The following is a 23,704-nucleotide window of genomic DNA, read 5'->3' as shown; positions in this document are numbered from 1 at the left end:
ATGAACTCCCTCTGCCTCACCGTGCTTCTTAAATAGTGGTTTGACAAAAAGCAAACGTGGGCCTCAGCAGCATCAGACTTAACAGATGTGTGAGTGATTGCAGGCAAACGACTGACAGCAGCACAAATGTGCAGCATGTACACAAAGGGCATTAAAGATGATAGAAAAACATTTAGGACACACATCGTGTATGTGCATCACAACAAAGTTTCCCCATAACACTAAGCACGGACAAATTATGCATGTTCTGTCACAGTCAGAGCAGTTTAACAAAGCCACATCTTTTGCAACATGTACAAGCAACAAGTGTCACTCTACAGTACACAGGAATTTGCAATAGTACTGGAAAGATGCTGCCAAGTCATTTTTCCTCATTAAGACCTCTGGTCTGGATCATGGCGAGATGTCATGGCAAAGTGTCTGTCTGCCCATAATTTACAGAATCTGCTTCTTCTCCTTTAGTTGTATGATTAAAGCTTGGGAGGCTAGAAATTGGTGAACATACGAGGTCTGTTAGAAAAGTATCCGTCCTTTTTATGTTTTGCAAAAACCATATGGATTTGAATCACGTGTGATTGCATCAGCCAAGCTTGAACCTTCGTTCGCATGCGTGAGTTTTTTCATGCCTCTCGGTTGCGTCATTCGCCTGTGAGCAGGTTTTGTGTGAGCAGTGGTCCACCCCTCTCGTCGGATTTTTATTGCGAATAAAATGTCTGAACGATTTGGAGCTTTGCTGCATCAAATTTTTCCAGAAACTGTGAGAGACCTCCAGGTGAACACCATTCGAAAAATTCAGATGGCTTTCAGGGACGATTTTATGGGGATTACACAGATTAAGGAGTGCTCCAGCCAGTTTAAAGACCGCCCACAGCATCTGAGAGTGCGGCGCACTCCGAGCGCCGATCGACAGGCTGAAACCCAGCTGAAATAACCAGATCATTTCCAAAGTGAAGGCTTTGTTGATCCGGGACGTCGTCTGACTTCCACAGAAATGGCAGAAGACGTGGTCATCACCACTTTTTCAGCACATTCCACTGTTACAGGAGTTTCTGTCATGGAAAGAGAAGCGGAGGGATGCGCCACGGAGCCGCTCATGGTGCGGACAAAAGCACCTCCGTGTTGGTCTCACAGGGCGGCTTTCAGATGGCTTTCAGACGGCTTTCGGTAGCTTTTCAGTCGTGTGACTATCCGAGAAATTGTGAATGAGCTGGACATGCCAGGACATGTCTTGTGAGGCTTCATCACGGCGTTGCTTTGCGCCATGCGGCTCCGCCGTTTATCACATTTATATGTTGAATTTTTGTTTCCATCATCACAAATTGTCACATATAGGTACAGTATGTGGCATACACCATTTTTATCTTAAATTATTGTAGTTTACAAATAGTCCTTCAATGTGTGGACAATTGTATTTCCATTTTTGCAGTTTTCAGTTTTTCCACCCCAACCCCCTAATTTGGAAAATGTCAAAAAAGTTAATTCTAGACCTTATAGACCCCAACTTGATTTCTAATGTGCAGAAACATATACCTAGATTTATGATATCCACAAAGTAATAGAAATTGTTTTTGCATAAGTCAGTCAACAGCAAGTTGCCAGATTCAAATTGACAATTTTAGTATATGGCATCTTATGGCATTATATAAATATGAGAAGAATGCACTATAGAACTAGAACAGTACTTTACAGTTATATTGAATTTAATAGTCTATCAAATGATGAGATATATTTCAGAAGAAAAACTTGTATTGATTTACATACAGCAATATAGTGGACATATATGAAAAAATTAATTGGAAAGCTCATATTCAGCATATTCAAATGAAGGTATCAAAAAGTATTGCAGTATTAAATAAAGTAAAGCATGTTCTTGATTGCAGAGAACTACATACTCTCTATTGTTCATTGGTTGCACCCTACTTGACTTATTGCACTGACGTTTGGGGTAACAATTACAAAACTACATTACAACCATTATTCGTTCTTCAAAAAAGAGCATTAAGGACAATTCATAATGCAGGTTATCAAGACCACACCAACCCATTGTTCATTAAATCTCAAATATTAAAACTTAATGATATGATTTTGTTCAAGACTGTTCAATTAATGCACAAAGTGAAAAATAAAGAAGTGCCATTTAGAATTCAAGAATATTTTACTGAGAGAGAATGAAAATATCATTTACGGGGCTTGTATCATTTTAAAATTGCTGGCACTCAGACGACCAGGAAAGGTTTCTGTGTCTCCATGTGTGGCCCTAGATTATGGAATAACCTGGCGGATGAACTCAAATGATGTCCAAATATCAATCAGTTTAAAAATCAGTATTAAAAAAATGATGTTTTCAAGATATGTATCTAATGAAGTATGATGAGTTTTGTATGTATGTGTGTATATATATGTGTGTGTGTAATTATGTATGTGTAGGTGTATGTTGGTGTGTGTATACATGTATACTGTATATGTATGTAAATATGCATGTAGACGAAGACACAATGTTCACTTGATATGTTTATGATAATGGGATTTGAGTTTGTGTTCTTAAATGTGTTTGTAGCATGGCCCAAGCAGAGGGTCACCCCTTAGAGTCTGGTCTGCTTGAGGTTTCTTTCTCAATACATCAGAGGGAGTTTTTCCTTACCACTGTCGCATGTGTGTTTTCTCTGGGGGTAGGTAATATGTATATATGTATGTATGTATATATGGGGTGGGCGTTCATAAGCTTTGCTTCTGCTCACCCCCTTTTTGGTCACACGTCACTGTGGAATTGTCTTGTATATCAGTTTTTGTTATTGACGAGTTGTGTGCCAAATAAATAAGTTCAAGTTCAAGTTCATATATAATGTAAGCAAACACTTTATATAGTATGTGTTTACCTATTATTCAAATATTCATGCTTTTTATACTTATGGTCTATCATGAGTCACTATTGTCATTTTCAAACCATTGAAAATGTGAATAGCATGTGAAAATGTGAAGCACAAACTCTTACTATGCACATCACAATTTACTCTCAGACATAAATCCATAAACACTTCATCTGGGTTGTCTGGTTCTGGCTAGTCAGCATTAGTTTCTGTCTCTGGTTCCTCTGTTAGGACTTCCACAAGCTCCTGAGGCCATTGTGTTGCCCACTCCTGTCTCAAATAAAACTTTCTGTTCTACCTGTTGGTCAAAGTGAAGGAGGAGAACAAACACATCAGTATCAGGGGGTTGGATGATGATGCAGGAGACTGCAGATTCTTTATGACCCCTTCACACATAACACGAATGAGGCCAAATGGTGCACAAAGGAGGATTCAAATGGTACTCATCAAAAATCTGTGCCACACTTGAACGCCTCATACAGCAGTCAGCACAAACTTTTGGCCACAGCACATGCACTCAACAATCGCGTGGCGCTCATGCTGGAAACTCAATCAAATGATAGTGGAGATGAGGTTGTACTGCTATCTGATTGTGGCCAACTGAGGGCGCATGGCGCCCAAATGGCCATTTGACACACACTCGGCCAGAATCAAGGTGCCACCCATGAACTTCCAATAGCATTTCATGGAAAACGTGGGCACAGTTGCACCGCTAGCACGAATGTAGAGCACAGGACCACTGTCATGCGGTTGAAGTGGCAAAAACTCAAAGAGCAGTCAGTGCATTGTGTCCACCCCTCCAAGCAACACGAATGGAGTGCGAGAGTGTCGTGCCCCCCCGATCCAACGCCACATTGTTGCGCTATGTGCTTTTGGCCATGGCTGATAGATTGTCAAGAAAGGGCCCTAAATAGCTCCAAATGTCTACGCTTGGATTTAGTGATATGTTTTACAAGATTGCACGTATTGCTAAAAATGTCAGAAAACAGCAAAAATTAATTGGAGTCATTGCAAAAACACGGCATAGTTAATGCAACAACACTCACAGAAATATTTACCCTAACTTTTAAGATTTATGTAATTTTATTACATGACTAATTCCCATTTACTTTTTTAGATAATTTTAATACAAACCTACCAAATAAACCTTACATGATGCATATTCATTACTGTAATAAATCCTATTTATTTGAAATGCATAATCCTCAGCTTTATGTATTTACTATTAATAAAATATAATTACTCTAAATCAATAATCATGACAGTATTTATTTAAAATACATAAAGTATAGTGTCTGAATTGCATAATAATTATGTTACCTATACAAGATAAATGGCATAGGTATCATAATTATTATGCAATTCAAACAATATACTTTATGTATTTTAAATAAATACTGCCATTATTAATGATTTAGAGTAATTATATTTTATTAATACTAAATGCATAAAGCTGAGGATTATGCATTTCAAATAAATAGGATTAATGAATATACATCATGTAAGGTTTATTTGGTAGGTTTGTATTAAAATTATCTAAAAAACGTAAATGGGAATTTGTCATGTAATAAAATTACATAAATCTTAAAAGTTAGGGTAAATATTTCTGTGAGTGAACTTGGAAAGTCCCAAAAAACACAGAAAGCATGAGTCTACTGAGCAACAGACATGAAATTTGCATACAAAGGAAAACAACAGCTGATGACAAGATTATTGTGAAGGAAAACACAAAATCAACAGTGATATCAAAAAATGGCCCCAGCTAGGAGGGAACGTATGGTAACGTATGTATCACTTAATTCTCTGTTTCACTCCACTATGAAACTGCATAACTGCTGATCCAACAGACAAAGGTTACACTATACACAGCTTCTCCAGTCACAGCCACAGAAGCCAATACATAACTCATGGTGTCATGGGTGTCTTGGTGGCTTCCCTCACTAATCTCATTCTTAGATGGTCACTCGGTTATTGAGAAATGCCTAATCCAGACAGATCTATCCATCCTGTGATGTGGCTGTAAAAGTGTTGGTTTGTATGAATAAAATAATCTTGAAAATTTAGTTTGTTTAATTAGTTATTGGCTCTGAAAATGTAGGAACTGCTTATATAAATGACTGTAGTTCCTACATTGTTCATGATATATTTTTGTTAAACCTCTTGAATTGAAGCTGAAAGTCTACACTACAGTTACATCTCGATTGTCTCATTTCAACTCATTTGTTGGTGCACACATGCCACATCACAACATTGTGTCACAGCCTTCTGGTAGATATGATGACATCAATCAAATGGCACAAAAACAAGCAAGAAGACCAAACAGTGCCAGTGCATCAGATATGGGGATAATAAGGCAGTCTGATTTACCTGAACGTGGTGTGTACTGTCATGATGAATAACTTTATTAAGAGGAAGCTACCTCTGGTTCCACGGTGATTTCTAATCTGAGATATATGTTTTGTTTTGTTTGTATTTTCTTTCAGATATTGATGAATGCTCTCAAAGCATTGGGAATCTTTGTACCTTTAAGTGTGTAAATGTAGCAGGCAGCTACCGGTGCGCATGTCCTCCTCATGGATACATCCTGTCTGCTAATGGACACGCCTGCACAGGTGACAGTCTGATTACGAGTTGGATGAGTTGGAGTTGTCACATGTGGACACACATTCACAATAGTTTCATAACATAATGTGAAACATAATTATTTGTGCCTCATTATTTGTTCTTCATCATGCACCCTGTGAGATACAGTGAGTGAATGGATTACATTACATTCATTAAGATAACAATTTCATCAAAGCGACTTAGAAATTAGGAATCACAATTTCCGACAGGTTGGATAGTGCAGCAGATAATTGAAACAATCATGCAAATAGTGATAAAAGCATCACATTTGGCAGAAATACTCCTTAGACACTCCTCTTTTGAAAAAACAATTGGCCACTTGACTTTTCAATCGGTGGTCAGGTCAGGGTCAATTGAAGAATTACACAGAGGTCAAAATTAAAAGATGCTCCAATCATATTGAAAAATATTCCACATTATTTGCCTGATCATAAAGATTCCAAAAAGGTATAGTTTGGACTATTTGTGGCTGAATTGTATGGAGTTACGGGATAAAAACAGCAAGAATGGTGACAAAGGTCAGTTTCATTTTGTACAGGGGTCAAAAGTTAAAGTTGCTCCAATTTTGGTAAAACGTGATGCAAATTATTGAATGAGCTAATAGGATTAATAAATGGAATAGTTTTTACAGTGTTGAATGCTTGGTCTCCAAAGTAAAGGTCAAACAAGGTCGACGTCTATTGGATTCTATGACATGTGACATATGTTACCCCATAACGTGATAAGTAAGGGTGATACATGGTCCAAACTATTCCTTTTTAAAACAGTGTTAACTCAACTAGTAATTTGCATAACTTTTTACCAAAATTGGAGCAACTTTAACTTTTGACCCCTCGACAAAATGAAACTGACCTTTGTCACCATTCTTGCTGTTTTTATCCCGTAACTCCATAGAATTCAGTCACAGATAGTCCAAACTATACATTTTTGGAATCTTTATGATCAGGCAAATAATGTGGAATATTTTTCAATATGATTGGAGCATCTTTTAATTTTGACCTCTGTGTAAATCTTCAATTGACCCCTACCTGACCACCGATTGAAAATTCAAGTGGCCAATCTTTTTTTTTTTTTTTTCAAAAGAGGATTGTCTGAGGAGTATTTCTGCCGAATTTGATGCTTTTATCACCATTTGCAGGATTCCCCTCTAAATATTCTCTTATCCGCTGCTATAGGAGGGCTACTTCAACAAAACAATAATTATTCTTGATACAGTTCAAAGGAGACTTCAACATAGTGTCAAATACCATCTTTACATACAAAAATATGTCAACACCAGATAGCAAAATTTGAGGAGAAATAGGGCAGCGCAGTCTCGTTTGACCCTACGTGATATCACAGGTGTACTGTTTTGCTTTCGGCTGCAATCATCGAAGCAGTTGCAAAAAGTGCAGGTTTTTTTCGGTTCCCAGTGGAGAAGGGAAGACGAGGCAAATGGGAGAGGTTGTGTTGGTAACTATTAGCCTACACAGCTAACCAGAGTAGCTCCATTCTCTCGTCTGCAAAACCGCCTCGACACATTTGTGCTCCGGGTCATAAACAAACCACAACACGTCCACTTTCCACCACATCATCACTTTTTCTTTGCAATATCAATTTATTTGCATGTAATTTGCCCAAAATCTCAGAGAAAGTGGCGTGTTTCTGTCCCTGGAAGTAGACAATTTGCATCATATACGTCATATTTTAATCCTTTAGCGCTTGCCTTCAAACGAGACTGTGCTGCCCAATTGGAAGGTAGAAAGAGAATAGAAGTGCAGAGTAAGTGTACATTAGGCATGTTACGGTTTTTAGAGATGTTATGAGAAGAGGTTGTCTCAGGATTGCTGGGTTTTCAAGACCTCCTGGAAAGTAGAGGAGAACAGTGCTACTCAGACACTGTTTGATAGCTTGTCCACCAATCGGGGGACCACAAATGAGAAGTTGTGTAGGGATGGCTGTGCCAGATGATACTTTTTGGAGGAGGTGGGTGCAGACCCTGTAGTCACTTTGTTGGCAAGCATTAATGAATTTGATACAGGCACCAATGGGTAGCCAGTAGAGTTTAAAAAGGAGTGGAGTAATAGCTAGCTAGATAGATTGATGAGTCCACCCCCCATCCCAAATTTGTTAACAAGACCTGAATCGGTGTCTCAGTTCTCGGACTGATTTCATTCATCCCAGCTGTAAATACATATTTCTTCAAGACATTGGACTGCTGGTCCCATTTTGATAAAACTGGATGACAGGGAGTTCCACCATAAAAAATTATGAGTAATAATTGGTCCCATCCAAATTAAACATACGATTCTTATTTAGTCAAAGCACTATTTAGTTATCAGTTCATTTAAGGTATTTGCTACAATAATAGCCAATTAATTTAATTCTTTTTTTTCTACTGGTGTAATTTATGAAGGCTCTGTTAATAATGCAGAATGGGTGCAGTTATTGAAAATGCTGAAATAACTCAGATATTCAAAAGCTGCTTTTATGTTCTCTTTGTACAAGCAAATAATTTGAAATAAGCTGACAAAGAATAAAGAGCACTGGTGAGAGAAAAATCTGAATTTCTCAGCTTATCACCAAACATTTACAACTTTATACCTCGACAAACAAAACAAATCTGAGTCTTCACCTGCTTTAGTGTCACTCATTGAGGTTGTTCTTTGTTACTTTGTTGTTTTTTTTACAGACATTGACGAATGCACCGCCGGCACCCATAACTGTTCATATGGACAGACCTGCTATAATGTGCCTGGAGGCTTCAGATGCCTGTCCTTTGACTGTCCTCTCAACTACAAGAAGGTGGCAGACACGTGAGTCATGTTTCTTCTCAAAATGAATGTTCTTAATTCTTTCCTATTTTCAACCTCACAGAACCAGCTGAACTGACCGACAATTCCTGAATGAATACATCTTTGCATCATAAGGGCTAACAAGCAGCAACCAATATCAAACTTTTTCATGAGGAATACATGAGCTCAAGGAAGGAATGACGCTCCATCAGATAATGAAAACACACCCAGATATACAATAGGAAGATTGTGGTTCACAGAGTTTACGTGGTTAGTTCATTGGGAGGACAGCTTTTGTGTATTATCTCTAAAAACGTCTAAACAACTGCTGGTAAAAATGCCACAAAACCCAAGAAACACCATCTTCTGAAGCATAAATTATTGCAAGATCACAGAAATCAGTGGTGGGCACAGTTCAGCTAATCCGATAACAGATGATTATCGAAGCTAGTGTTTTTGGTAGCGGATTAGCTTTTCATGTAAGTTTTAAACCATAATCGGACCAATTATCTTCCGATAAATTTAGTTCTGATAACTTTCAGTCCAATAACATTTTTTTGTTGTTGTTGGTAAAGTGAGCAAAGTTTAACGGTCAAAACGTTTGTAAACCCTAAAATCAAACATTTTACTCTATCTGTTGTGTGTTTGTGGCAGACTGGCTGCCTGTCACTTATTGCTGATGTCATCATTAAGCGCAAGACGTGATTGGCCAGTCGACGCAGCGAGCATTGTGGGTAGTGTAGTTCAGGGTCACTTTGGATGTTAATTCTTAAAAAATCCTACAGTGTGATTTCCTGGATTTTTTTTTTCTCTCTCATTTTGTCTACCTGTGATGAAAATTACAGACCTCTCTCATCTTTCAAGTAGGAGAACTTGCACAATCAGGGACTGACTAAATACTTTTTTACCCCACTGTAAGTGTTGGTGATGTATTTCCAATGCTTTCCATTCACTCCATTTAATTGAGTTTATGTAATGGAAGCCAGCAGGTGTCGATGTGCATATGTAGTAAATCTCACTCCCAACAGCTCAAAACAATTCTCTGGTCACAAGGCCAGATACCTGGGTTTTAGCTTTGTGGTTAGAGAGTCCGACTTCCATGCTGGAAATCATGATTCACGTCCCGAGGGGAGCGAATGGGCAGAGTCACAACAACACAACACAGAGTCAACAAGTACAGAATGCATCACAAAATCTAATCCAAAATGTATTGCAGATTTTTTAGGCAGAGATTTATTTGTCACTTTTTTGTTGAAAAACATAAACTAGATTTACATAAGTTTAATTAACTATAAATTGTTAAGTAATAAAACTTTAGCAATTAAATTTGTGAAAATTATTTTATTTAATTTGGCAAACTCAAATGGTTTAAGGCAGTTGGTCTCCTCAAATGGTTTGAGTTCAACTAACTCGGGTTTTACAGTGTGTAAAGTGTGTTCAATGCCCCATTTAACTGATTCAGACATTTGCATTCTCATGTGTCGCTCCTTCAGTTCCGGAAGACACTCCGACAATCAGCAAAACATGTGTTTGATGTGTTTTAGGAGCTATAATGTCATCTTCTGTTGGCTGGATTGACATAGAAATTCTTTTTAGCAGAACGCAGGCTGCACAGAGAGGCAAAGTCCGTGTTTTCCTGTTCCCATAAAGTCTTTGATAACGTCAACATAACGTCATCATTACATCCATATGTTTTTGTGTTTGCCCCCTTCTTTCTCTCTCAGGCGCTGCGAGCGGCTCAGTTGTCCCACCAACTCTTTGGACTGTCAGAACTTGCCTGTGCGGATCACCTACTATCAGCTCAGTTTCCAGACTAACATCGTCATTCCCGCTCAGATCTTCAGAATTGGACCTTCCCCGGCCTACTCCGGAGACCACGTCGTCGTCAGCATCACTAAAGGCAACGAGGAAGGTTACTTCAGTACCCGGAAGTTGAACAGTTTCATGGGTGCGGTCTACCTGCAGAGACAAGTACAGAAGCCCAAAGACTTCCTGATAGATGTGCAGATGAAACTGCTGAGGCAGGGGACCCTCACCTCATTCCTGGCCAGGATTTATGTCTTTATCACATCCGCGGTGTAAAAACACTATGCCCTCACACACACAAACAAATTATTACCAGGGCTGCTGCTGCAAAAAAGAATTATCTGAGATACAAAGATTAAAGATACAGTTTATTCAGAATACATCATATTAGTGACATCACTAAAGCCAAACTGTTAAAAAAAAAGCCCTTGTTTACCGTAATTTCTGCAATATAGAGCACACCGGAATATAAGGCGCACCCACCAATTTTAAAAAGAAAAAAAAACTGTACATAAATAGGCTGCACTCTTCTATAAGCCGCAGGTCTCCATGTTGTAACATGATATATTTACACAGAAAGATGTTAAACAGAAAGATTTTTTTAACTTTTAATTGAATACGTACAGTAAATGCTTTTTTTCTTCCTGAAGGTGTTACACGACCAGCACGGCATCAAGTATGCATGGTGGTGCGTGGCATCTTCGCTCCACACAGAGAACTGAGTAACTAACTTTTTCTTTTCTTTCTTTGTGGATCATGAGATAACAGCCGGGATCTCCTGGTGTCTGTGGTAAATTGTGGCACAGTGACAAAGATGGTGGGGGGGGGGGGGGGGGGGCAGAAGCTCCGCTGACTGATCTAATGGGGCAAAGTGTCAGAGGGACTTTTCTTCAGCCACAAGGAATTAAAGTATTTTCAGATGTCATTTTCCAAAAGCAGGAGGCTTTATATGGATAATTTTTCTTCAGAATGTGTTAATGAATCCACTAAAATGAACAGGTAACACTTTATATTTACTTTGTGTGTGACTTTACGCTGCATGAAGGCAGCAACTTTCAGCCACTCAATGCACAGCATCAACTGACATATTTTGAATTCTGAGAAAGCCTGTAAAAATTAGACACATCATTGTTTAAGCCGCAGTGTTCAAAGCGTATGAAAAAAGTAGTGGCTTATGGTTCAGAAATTACGGTATATGGGTAAAAAAAAAATAAACAGCTGCAGTTGCCAAAATAATTCTTTAAAAATATGCAGTAAAAATATTTAAGTACCTTGACAGAACAACCTGTTCATTTTATGGTACAAATATGGTATGCTGTAATTTACAAAAAAAAGTAAATAACTTTTTTTTTTTTGCTAAATTGAATCGTATCATGGTGTTTTTAAAGGGCTACCACAGATGGTTTAGTGTGGGATTCACATGTTGATGTGGTTTTTCCAAACACACTTCAGCTGACTAAGGAATATGAGCCTCAGGCAGTCTTGATCTTGAAAAAAAAAAAGCACACTTTGTTGCACTATTGTGCTGTTACACAATAGGAGCTACGTTAATATGAGGAGTTCTGAAAAAATATGTCTGTTTCAAACTGAGTACACAATGTATCAAAATGATGAACCAGATTCTGCAGTTTGTTACATTTACAGACTAATTCACGCCAGTGCAAGAAGTTTAGTGGAGCAGATAACTAACAATTGTTCATTACTGGAAACAAGGACCAGACATTACTCTTAGACATTACTCTTTTGCAAAAGCACATTAGCCACCTAAATTTTCAATAGGCAGCCAGGTAGGGGTCAATTGAAGAATTACACAGGGGTCAAAATTTAAAAATGCTGCAATCATGTTGAAAACTATACCACATTATTTGTCTGATCATGAAGATTCCAAAAGGGTACAAGTTTGGACTATCTATGACTGAATATTATAGAGTTATGGGGTAAAAAACAGCAAGAATGGTGACAAAGGTCAATTTCAGTTTGTACAGGGGTCAAAAGTTAAAGTTGCTCCAATTTTGGTAAAAAGTGGTGCAAATTATTGGCTGCATTGATAGAATTAACAAACTGAATAGTTCTGAGTGTGTTGAATACTTGGACTGCAAGGTAAAGGTCAAACAATGTCATCGTCCACTGGATTCTATGGCATGTGACATATACTCAACAAAAATATAAATGCAACACTTTTGGTTTTGCTCCCATTTTGTATGAGATGAACTCAAAGACCTAAAACTTTCTCCACATACACAATATCATCATTTCTCTCAAATATTGTTCACAAACCAGTCTAAATCTGTGATAGTGAGCACTTCTCCTTTGCTGAGATAATCCATCCCACCTCACAGGTGTGCCATATCAAGATGCTGATTAGACACCATGATTAGTGCACAGGTGTGCCTTAGACTGCCCACAATAAAAGGCCACTCTGAAAGGTGCAGTTTTATCACACAGCACAATGCCACAGATGTCGCAAGATTTGAGGGAGCGTGCAATTGGCATGCTGACAGCAGGAATGTCAACCAGAGCTGTTGCTCGTGTATTGAATGTTCATTTCTCTACCATAAGCCGTCTCCAAAGGCGTTTCAGAGAATTTGGCAGTACATCCAACCAGCCTCACAACCGCAGACCACGTGTAACCACACCAGCCCAGGACCTCCACATCCAGCATGTTCACCTACAACATCGTCTGAGACCAGCCACTCGGACAGCTGCTGAAACAATCGGTTTGCATAACCAAAGAATTTCTGCACAAACTGTCAGAAACCGTCTCAGGGAAGCTCATCTGCATGCTCGTCGTCCTCATCGGGGTCTTGACCTGACTCCAGTTCGTCGTCGCAACTTCGCACAGCCATTGAAGAGGAGTGGACCAACATTCCACAGGCCACAATTGACAACTTGATCAACTCTATGCGAAGGAGATGTGTTGCACTGCATGAGGCAGATGGTGGTCACACCAGATACTGACTGGTATCCCCCCCAATAAAACAAAACCACCTTTCAGAGTGGCCTTTTATTGTGGGCAGTCTAAGGCACACCTGTGCACTAATCATGGTGTCTAATCAGCATCTTGATATGGCACACCTGTGAGGTGGGATGGATTATCTCAGCAAAGGAGAAGTGCTCACCAGCACAGAGTTAGACTGGTTTGTGAACAATATTTGAGAGAAATGGTGATATTGTGTATGTGGAGAAAGTTTTAGGTCTTTGAGTTCATCTCATACAAAATGGGAGCAAAACCAAAAGTGTTGCGTTTATATTTTTGTTGAGTGTATGTTACCCCGTAACATGACAACTAAGCATGACACATTGTGCAAACTATTCCTTTATAAAACCCTTTTAACTAAACCAATAATTTGCATCATGTTTTACAATAATTGGAGCAACTTCAACTTTTGACCCCTGTACAATCTGAAATTGACCTTTGTCACCATTCTTGCTGTTTTTACCCCATAACTCCATAATATTCAGTCATAGATAGTCCAAACTATACCTTTTTGGAATAGCTATGATCAGACACATAATGTGGTATAGCTTTAAATATGATTGGAACATTTTTTTAATTTTGACCCCTGTGCAATTCTTCATTGACCCTTATTTGGCCCCTGATTGAAAATTCAAATGGTTAACGTTATTTGTGTAAAATACGAGGTCTTTGATGAAAAAAGTGGTCCTTTTTATTTTTTTCAAAAAATAAATGGATTTGATTCATATGTTTTTACGTCAGACAAGCTTGAACCCTCGTGCGCATGCGTGAGTTTTTTCACGCGTCGGTGACGTCATTCGCCTGTGGGCAGGCCTTGAGTGAGGAGTGCTCCACCCCGCCCGTCGGAATCTCTTTGTCTGAATAGCCGCTGCGGACGGCGCGCGTTGCTTTATCAACATTGCAAGGAAAAAAAAATACAGATTTGACAATAAAGATATTCTATGATTAAAAAACAATACTTTTGTGAGAGTAATAATGGTGTTAAAAAGATTACATTGTGATTTTAGTTACAAAGTTCCTTGTGCTATAGAAAAAAAGTAAAAAAAAATAATAAATTTATCATACCATCAACATAAGTTTGCATACATGTTGTCTAAAACCATATCAAATCAAATTTCCCAAACTTTTCTATTTGTGCAATACAATTTTTTTTCCATGTGGCAGTTTGGTTGGAAGAGGAGAATAGTGACTTTCTTCCAGTCTCTGCAATGGTTTTTTTTTTTTTAACTGTATTTTTCATGGCTGTGTTGTTTTCCAGCCATAGAAAGTCCAGTGAAAGGTGTTAATTATCCAATGGTCATTTTTCTTTTGATCAGTTGATGCTGTCTGCTTGAATAATGGAGAAATGCACGCGCTTGATTGCTTCATCGCTCGATCAAGCGGCCCTTTGATTTGCTGTGAGAAGGACACACCCACAAAAATGTCCAATCAAGACCCCTGTCTCTCGTGACATACAGGGGACTGTTTACCAAAATAAATGAAGCTTCCTTCATATATTAACCCACTACAGTATGATTTGTAATATTTTCCACTGAAGTGTGGACACATCACGTTATGTGAAATTTTGTGTGGCTTCTTTTTTATAAGTACCCCATGGTGGATATGCACTCACCAGCCACTTTAATAGGTACACCTTGCCAGAACTGATTTGGACTCCATTTTGCCTTCGGAACTGCCTTAATTCTTCATGGCACAGATTCAATACAGTCTTGAAAACATTCCTCAGAGATGTTGGTCCATACTGACCTGATAGCACCACATAGTCACCCATTCAACCAGTCTGCCCATTCGCCTCTGTCCTCTGACATTAACAAGGCATATTCATCCACACAAGTGCCGCTCACTGAATATCTTCTCTTTTTGTACCGTTCTCTGTAAACCCTCGAGATGGCTGTGGGTGAAAATGTAAGATCAGCACTTTCTGAAATACTCAGCCAACAACCATGCCATGTTCAAAGTCACTTTCTTCCCCATTCTGATGCTCAATTTGAACTTCAGCAAGTCATCTTCAGCACGTGCAGATGCCTGAATTCACTGAGATGCTGCAATGTGATAGGCTGATTAACGCAGTTGAACAGGTGTACCTAATAAAGTGGCCCTGTGAGTGTTTGTTCAAGTTTTTGTGGTTAAATGATTATTTGGCCAGTCCTCCTGGTATAAGAAGTTATGTAGAGAATGTGGTTATCTTCGACTTGACAAATAAGGAAATAACTTGTCTTCTGCACCAGTTTTGTTATTCTTGAAATGTACATTATTTTATTACATCAAAGTAATTCAGTTTTTCCTCAGAATATTACTATTTTGTTGTAAAATAATGTTTTGTATGATTTCTTTCTTGCAACAGCACAAGGTTTTCTCACAATACAGACTTTTATACACACATACACACACACACACACACAGTGGCCCTGAGGCATCATTAATATTAAATCAGTAATTCTGCAATATGTTACCAAAGACCTTCTATTTTTTTCTGCCTCTATCTGCTGTGAGTTTAAATTTCTTACTTCAACCACAGTATATTTCAGTGTGATTATTGCTAAAATTTCACCTTTCTAGTGGGAAGCTGTTTTTCATACAGCCAGGGTGCTGCAAAGGTCACTGCACAAAGGCTTTGCGCTTTAAATTGCATTAGGGCTCCTGACCTTTGACCTTCTGGTAGAAATGTTAATCATGACGTCTGACTTATTCATGACGATCTGAAAATAAAAATATACTAAACCTTTGCAGCATGAGAATTTAATGACACATCACCAAAATATGGCTAAAAAAGCAGAATATCAGTCAAGTATTTCATTTTATTGGTGTGTATATTTTTTAAGGTGAGAGTGGATGATGTGAGCGCTGAAATGTGCAAAATGAGGAGGTCATTCATGCACCATTATTGTTGATCTTTTACTTTACTTTTGTGCTTCTTGACATATCTGGTTACTGTGTTGTAATTATCTCAGGGCAAAAACTGAACAGTATTGTACATTTGACACATTCCTGTTGTGTGACTGCAGGAATAAAAACAGTCTGGAATGTCTGGGCTCATGTACTGTGTAGATTCAGCGACCACATGACATTCCTTTGTATGTTTTTCCTCGATCAATGAGTAATCAATGGCCAAAACTCAATAAAACTCACAGCCAGCACAGGCTGAACAACCGTGTGCAAACATCGCCATCTACTGACAAAAGAGGGAGTAACCTGAACAAACCTCTATTATTTTAGTGCTGTAACACTGATTCAAAAGTGTGCTTGTGTTGTTAATTTTGTGTCCCACCTGGAAAGTGTGTGCACTGTGCGTCATGCCCGCCAGCACGCGGCACATCCCAACAACATCCCTTATCAGCCAGAACATTGGGTGGATGAAGCTCTGACCAGGCACTGTGTAAACAGAAATCACAGTTAGACAGCTCTGAGATTGTGTGAGGCGACACTGATATTTTAGGCCTAGATACAGAAATAGTCACATCAAGCATCAAGTGTTTCCGCCTGATCTTTGTTTTTCTTTCCAGGATGGAAAAGTGCTGACAATGTCGCCTTAATGCAGTTTAAATTGTAATAACTCTGGAAGAAATAACATCAAAACATGAGTAAAACAAGCGTACAAGAACAAAAAGGTGACTGTGTTTTACAGACTTTAAATTAAGACAACCAACTGAGCTTTATTAGTCACTTCAGAACTGTGTATCGTAAGAGTGAGAATCGAGTGAGATCAACACTTTGACTAATAACCCTCTCTGTCCACAATGATGATAGTAAGAACAGGAATTTAACTGAGTGTGAGGTTAAATGAAATAAATTAAGGAATCAAAGCAGACATATGCAGGGATATTTTGGGATACAACCCCAATTCCAATGAAGTTGGGATGTTGTGTAAAATGTAAATAAAAACAGAATACAATGATTTGCAAATCCTCTACAACCTATATTCAAATGACTACACCACAAAGACAAGATATTTAATGTTCAAACTGAAAACTTTATTGTTTTTGTGCAAATATTTGCTAATTTTGAAATGGATGCCTGCAAAAAAACAGCTGGGACAGTGGTATGTTTACCACTGTGTTACATCACCTTTCCTTCTAACAACATTCAATAAGTGTTCACCTGAACAACAAACTGGACTGGACTCACAACACTGACGCCCTGTACAACAAAGACCAGAGTCGCCTCCACCTCCTGAGTAAACTGAGATCCTTTGGAGTGAGCAGGCCTCTGCTTAAGACCTTCTATGACTCTGTTGTAGCCTCAGCTCTCCTCTATGCTGTCGTCTGTTGGGCCTCGGGCAGCACAGAGCGGGAGAGAAAGAGACTGAATAAGCTGGTCAGGAAGTCCAGCTCTGTCCTGGGCTGTCCTCTGGACTCTCTGGAGGAGGTGGCTGAGAGGAGGGTGTTAGCCAAGTTCAAATCCATCATGGACAACTCCTCTCACCCTCTGCACTGGACTGTAGTGGAGCTGAGCAGCTCCTTCAGTGACAGGCTGAGGCAAACTCAGTACAAGAAGGAATGATACCGCAGGTTATTCCTCCCCACTGCTGTCAGACTGTACAATAACACTGTGAAATAACCACATGCAATAATATGTCCACAAATTACGTGCAATATTAATATGTCCACAAATCATGTGCAATAACAGCTTGTTTACAAATCCCAGCACTAATGTCACCTTATCACATCTAAATTCCACTTCACATATTGTAAATAAGATGTGCCTGTTTTTTTCAATTCCAATCATGTTTATATATGCATATATATATATATATATATATATATATATATATATATATATATATATATATATATATATATATATATATATATAGAGTGAGGAAAATAAGTATTTGAATACCCTGCGATTTTGCAAGTTCTCTCACTTAGAAATCATGGAGGGGTCTGAACTTTTCATCTTAGGTGCATGTCCACTGTGAGAGACATAATCTAAAAAAAAAAAAAATCCTGAAATCACAATGTACGCCTCATCCAATATAACTTTTCTTCATCCAATATTTCTCTATGTTGGACGACTTGCCATCCATCAGTTGTTATGTACTCCACCCCCCTCACAAATTAAGCAAACAACAAAGAGTCAAGAAAATTAGATCAATTTATTTTGTTGTGAACAGTATATGACTGATTCAGAGTACATGGTTGTTGCCATTTTTTCAACCAGCGTCTGTCAGCTAGTTCCTGACCTTTGTATGCCGCATTCTGATTGGCTAGCTGTTGGCAGTGAGCTCTAACACTATTGGTCAGTGGGAACCGATCCAATATAGCCTTTTTGGATCCTTTTGGATCCAACATAACTTTCTGGTGCCAAGCATGCCAAAATACAGGTAAATGATGGACAGAAAGGCTAATCTGTGATTGGTTATTGTAATCTGAGTGGAGAACATACACTCAACAAAAATATAAACGCAACACTTTTGGTTTTGCTCCCATTTTGTATGAGATGAACTCAAAGATCTAAAACTTTTTCCACATACATAATATCACCATTTCCCTCAAATATTGTTCACAAACCAGTCTAAATCTGTGATAGTGAGCACTTCTCCTTTGCTGAGATAATCCATCCCACCTCACAGGTGTGCCATATCAAGATGCTGATTAGACACCATGATTAGTGCACAGGTGTGCCTTAGACTGCCCACAATAAAAGGCCACTCTGAAAGATGCAGTTTTATCACACAGCACAATGCCACAGATGTCACAAGATTTGAGGGAGCGTGCAATTGGCATGCTGACAGCAGGAATGTCAACCAGAGCTGTTGCTCGTGTATTGAATGTTCATTTCTCTACCATAAGCCATCTCCAAAGGCGTTTCAGAGAGTTTGGCAGTACATCCAACCAGCCTCACAACCGCAGACCACGTGTAACCACACCAGTCCAGGACCTCCACATCCAGCATGTTCACCTCCAAGATCATCTGAGACCAGCCACTCAGACAGCTGCTGAAACAATTGGTTTGCATAACCAAAGAATTTCTGCACAAACTGTCAGAAACCGTCTCAGGGAAGCTCATCTGCATGCTCGTCGTCCTCATCAGGGTCTCGACCTGACTCCAGTTCATCATCGTAACCGACTTAAGTGGGCAAATGCTCACATTCGCTGGCATTTGGCACGTTGGAGAGGTGTTCTCTTCACGGTTGAATCCCGGTTCACACTGTTCAGGGCAGATGGCAGACAGCGTGTGTGGCGTCATGTGGGTGAGCGGTTTTCTGATGTCAATGTTGTGGATCGAGTGGCCCATGGTGGCGGTGGGGTTATGGTATGGGCAGGCGTCTGTTATGGACGAAGAACACAGGTGCATTTTATTGATGGCATTTTGAATGCACAGATACCGTGACGAGATCCTGAGGCCCATTGTTGTGCCATACATCCAAGAACATCACCTCATGTTGCAGCAGGATAATGCACGGCCCCATGTTGCAAGGATCTGTACACAATTCTTGGAAGCTGAAAATGTCCCAGTTCTTGCATGGCCGGCATACTCACCAGACATGTCACCCATTGAGCATGTTTGGGATGCTCTGGACCAGCGTATACGACAGCGTGTACCAGTTTCTGCCAATATCCAGCAACTTTGCACAGCCATTGAAGAGGAGTGGACCAACATTCCACAGGCCACAATTGACAACCTGATCAACTCTATGCGAAGGAGATGTGTTGCACTGCATGAGGCAAATGGTGGTCACACCAGATACTGACTGGTATCCCCCCCAATAAAACAAAACTGCACCTTTCAGAGTGGCCTTTTATTGTGGGCAGTCTAAGGCACACCTGTGCACTAATCATGGTGTCTAATCAGCATCTTGGTATGACACACCTGTGAGGTGGGATGGATTATCTCAGCAAAGGAGAAGTGCTCACTATCACAGATTTAGACTGGTCTGTGACCAATATTTGAGGGAAATGGTGATATTGTGTATGTGGAAAAAGTTTTAGATCTTTGAGTTCATCTCATACAAAATGGAAGCAAAACCAAAAGTGTTGCGTTTATATTTTTGTTGAGTGTATATACATTTTATTGTATTGTTACAAGTATTATTATTATTATTGCTTATGCTTGCACACACTGTTTGATACCTCTACTCGCACCCATCTTGTGTGTGTTTTTTTAAGAGCTGATGTAACGTGAATTTCTCCACTGTGAGATCAATAAAGTCTTATCTTATCTTATCTTAAGTGTTTGGGAACTGAGGACACTATTTGTTGCAGCTTTGTAGGTGGAATTCTTTCCCATTCTTGCTTGATGTATGACTTCAGTTGTTCAACAGTTCAGGGTCTCTGTTGTCATATTTTGCACTTCATAATGTGCCACACATTTTCAATAGGCAACAGGTCTGGACTCCAGGCAGGCCAGTCTAGTACCCGCACACTTTTACTACGAAGCCATGCTGTTGTAACACTTGCAGAATGTGGCTTGGCATTGTCTCTCTGAAATAAGCAAGGACGTCCCTGAAAAAGATGTTGCTTGGATGGCAGCATGTGTTGCTCCAAAACCTGGATGTACCTTTCAGTATAGATGGTGCCATCACAGATGTGTAAGTTGCCCATGCCATGTGCACTAACACACCCCCATACCATCACAGATGCTGGCTTTTGAACTTTGCGCTGGTAACAATCTGGATGGTCTTTTTCCTCTTTTGTCCAGAGGACACGACGTCCATGATTTCCAAAAACAATTTGAAATGTGGACTCATTGGACCACAGCACACTTTGCATCTGTCCATTTCAAATGAGCTCAGACCCGGAGAAGGCAGTGGTGTTTCTGGATGTTGTTGATGTATGGCTTTCGCTTTGCATGTTAGAGCTTTAACTTGCACTTGTAGATGTAGCGACAAACTGTGTTAACTGACAATGGTTTTCTGAAGTGTTCCTGAGCCCACGTGGTAAGATCCTTTACACAATGATGTTGGTTTTGAATGCAGTGCTGCCTGAGGGATCGAAGGTCACAGGCATTCAGTGTTGGTTTTCGGCCTTGCTGCTTACGTGTAGAAAGTTCTCCAGATTCTCTGAATCTTCTGATTATATTATGGACTGTAGATGATGGAATCCCTAAAATCCTTGCAACTGAACGTTGAGAGACATTGTTCTTAAACTGTTGGACTATTTTTTCATGCAGTTGTTCACAAAGTGGTGATCCTCACCCCATCTTTGCTTGTGAATGGCTGAGACTTTTGGGGATGCTCCTTTTATACCCAGTCATGACACTCACAATTAGTGTCCTCAGTTCTCAAATGCTTATTGAGTGTTGTTAGAAGGAAAGGTGATGTAACACAGTGGTAAACATACCACTGTCCCAGCTTTTTTGAAATGTGTTTGTCAGGGCATGAGTTGATCTGCTTCGGGGTTTTGATTAATTTTTATTTGTTTGGTTGTTTTCTTTTCTTTTGACTATGTTCTTGGTTGACTTTTTCCTCTGTGTTGAGTTTTCTGTCTCTCTGGGATGTGGGCGTCTCTCTCTCTCTCTCTCTCTCTCTCTTTTTCTCGTCCTGACCACACCCTCTTTCTGGTGCCTTCTGCGTACACCTGTCTCTTTGCCACTCATTATCTGAAGATATATATATTGTTCATGTTGCTCTGCTTCTTCGCCAGATTGATGCGCCCTGTGCCTTCATTCCCGCCTTTGATTCCTGTGTCCATAGTCCTGCCTGCTTTAGAGTATTACCGACCTCCAGCCTGAAAAGTGTGAATTTCACAGATCCACTGTCTCCTTTTTAGGTTTCATAATTTTGGCCGGAGAAATCAAGATGGATCCAGCAAAAATAGCAGCGGTGCGTGAGTGGACAGTCCCCGCTTCTTGCAAGGAGGTGCAGCGATTTTTAGGCTTTGCCAGTTTCTATCGCCAAATCATTCGGGGTTTTAGTACCATCGTAGCTCCTTTACATGCAGCCTCGTCCCTCCGCCCGTTCTCCTGGACGACGGAGTGTGACGAGGTGTTCAGAGTCCGAAAAGATAATTTTACCATGGCTCCCATGCTACACCTCCCTGACCCCACACGGCAGTTTGTGGTCGAAGTCGATGCCTCCAATGTAGGCGTGGGTGCAGTCCTGTCCCAGCGGAGTCCTTCCGACAAAAGGCTGCATCCATGCACCTTTCTGTCAAAGAAACTGTCCACAGCAGAGCGTAACTATGGCATCGGTGGCCGCAAAGTGTTAGCGCTCAAAGTGGCCTTGGAGGAGTGGCGGCACTGGCTAGAGGGGGCACAGCTTCCGTACATAGTCTACACCGACCACAAAAACCTTGAATATCTGCGCTCCACCAAACGGCTGAACTCCTGACCGGCCCGTTGGGCAATCTTTTTCAGTAGGTTTCAGTTCACTTTGTCTTATCGCCTGGGCTCTAAAAACGGGAAACCCGACACACTATCCCGACAGGGGGATCCGGCTGAAGCTACTACAGAGCCGGAATCAATTCTACCCTCATCATGTTTCGTGGCTGCTCTAACCTGGGACATCGAGTCCAAAATAAAGTCGGCAATGGGAGATGCGCCTGTTCCCACAGGATGTCTGCGGGGTAAATGATTTGTTCCCCCCGCACTCAGGGGGGAAACCATCCGGTGGTGTCATGAAGCCGAATGTTCTGTCACCCAGGGGTCAATAAAACCACGTTCGTAGTAAAACAAAGGTTTTGGTGGCCAGGGTTAATTAAGGATGTCACTGAGTATGTGTCCGCTTGTCATCAATGTGCCGTACACAAATCTTCCAATTGCCCGCCAGCAGGCACCTTACTGCCGTTACCAGTCCCAACTCGTCCATTGACGCATATAGCGATGCATTTTGTAACCAGGTTTCCTCCCTCTAAGGGTTGTACTGCCGTCCTGATGGTGGTGGATCACCTCTCTAAGATGGTCCACTTTATTCCTTTGAGCAAGCTACCGTCTGCTAAGGAAACCACTGAAATAATGCTAAAACAGGTTGGGGTTGCACGGGTTACCACAGGACATAGTGTCTGACCGGGGTCCTCAATTCGTGTCCCATTTTTGGAGAGAGTTTTGCAGGCTCCTTGGGGTTTCGTCCAGCTTAACCTCGGGCTACCATCTGCAGGCCAGTGGGCAGGCGGAACGGTTAAACCAAGAATTGGAAAAGGGGCTTCAGTTACTTGCCTCACGGCACCCCGCATGCTGGTCTGACCAACTCCCCTGGATTGAGCTTGCCCATAACTGTTTGCCCTCAGTGTCCACCGGTTGCTCCCTTTTTCATGTAGTATTTGGTCACCAGCCCGCTTTGTTCCCCTCAGTTGATCGCGACTCCTCAATTCCGTCAGCGCTTGGTCTTGTTGGGGCATGAGTTGATCTGCTTCGGGGGTTTTGATTAATTTTTATCTGTTTGGTTGTTCTCTTTTCTTTTGACTATGTTCTTGGTTGACTTTTTCCCTGTGTTGGGTTTTCTGTCTCTCTGGGATGTGGGCGTGTCTCTCTCGCTCCCTCTCTCTCGCTTTCTCGTCCTGACCATGCCCTCTTTCTGGTGCCTTCTGCGCACACGTGTCTCTTTGCCACTCATTATCTGAAGATATATATATTGCTCATGTTGCTCTGCTTCTTCGCCAGATTGACACGCCCTGTGCCTTCATTCCCGCCTTTGATTCCTGTGTCCATAGTCCTGCCTGCTTTAGCGTATTACCGACCTCCAGCCTGTTCACTCTGACCTTGTTTAAGCCTGATGT

At 40.4% G+C, this 23,704-nt stretch overlaps 1 protein-coding gene across 1 annotated transcript in view; it reads left to right on the top strand.

Annotated features, from left to right (window-relative positions):
• Positions 1 to 11,403, top strand: part of LOC117507494 (fibulin-2-like) — a 173,815-nt gene extending 162,412 nt beyond the window's left edge. The window contains exons 11-13 of the mRNA XM_034167369.1: positions 5,351 to 5,479; positions 8,164 to 8,287; positions 9,991 to 11,403. Coding sequence (XP_034023260.1) covers positions 5,351 to 5,479; positions 8,164 to 8,287; positions 9,991 to 10,348 — 611 coding nt within the window. The 3' untranslated portion in view covers positions 10,349 to 11,403. The remainder of the gene's footprint in view (positions 1 to 5,350; positions 5,480 to 8,163; positions 8,288 to 9,990) is intronic.
• The last annotated feature ends 12,301 nt before the right edge of the window (positions 11,404 to 23,704 follow it).

The sequence above is a fragment of the Thalassophryne amazonica genome, chromosome 3 (assembly GCF_902500255.1).
Source record: "Thalassophryne amazonica chromosome 3, fThaAma1.1, whole genome shotgun sequence".
Lineage (NCBI taxonomy): Eukaryota > Metazoa > Chordata > Actinopteri > Batrachoidiformes > Batrachoididae > Thalassophryne > Thalassophryne amazonica.
The sequence above is the reverse complement of the archived record's forward strand: the minus strand, read 5'-3'. Positions and strand labels throughout refer to the sequence as shown.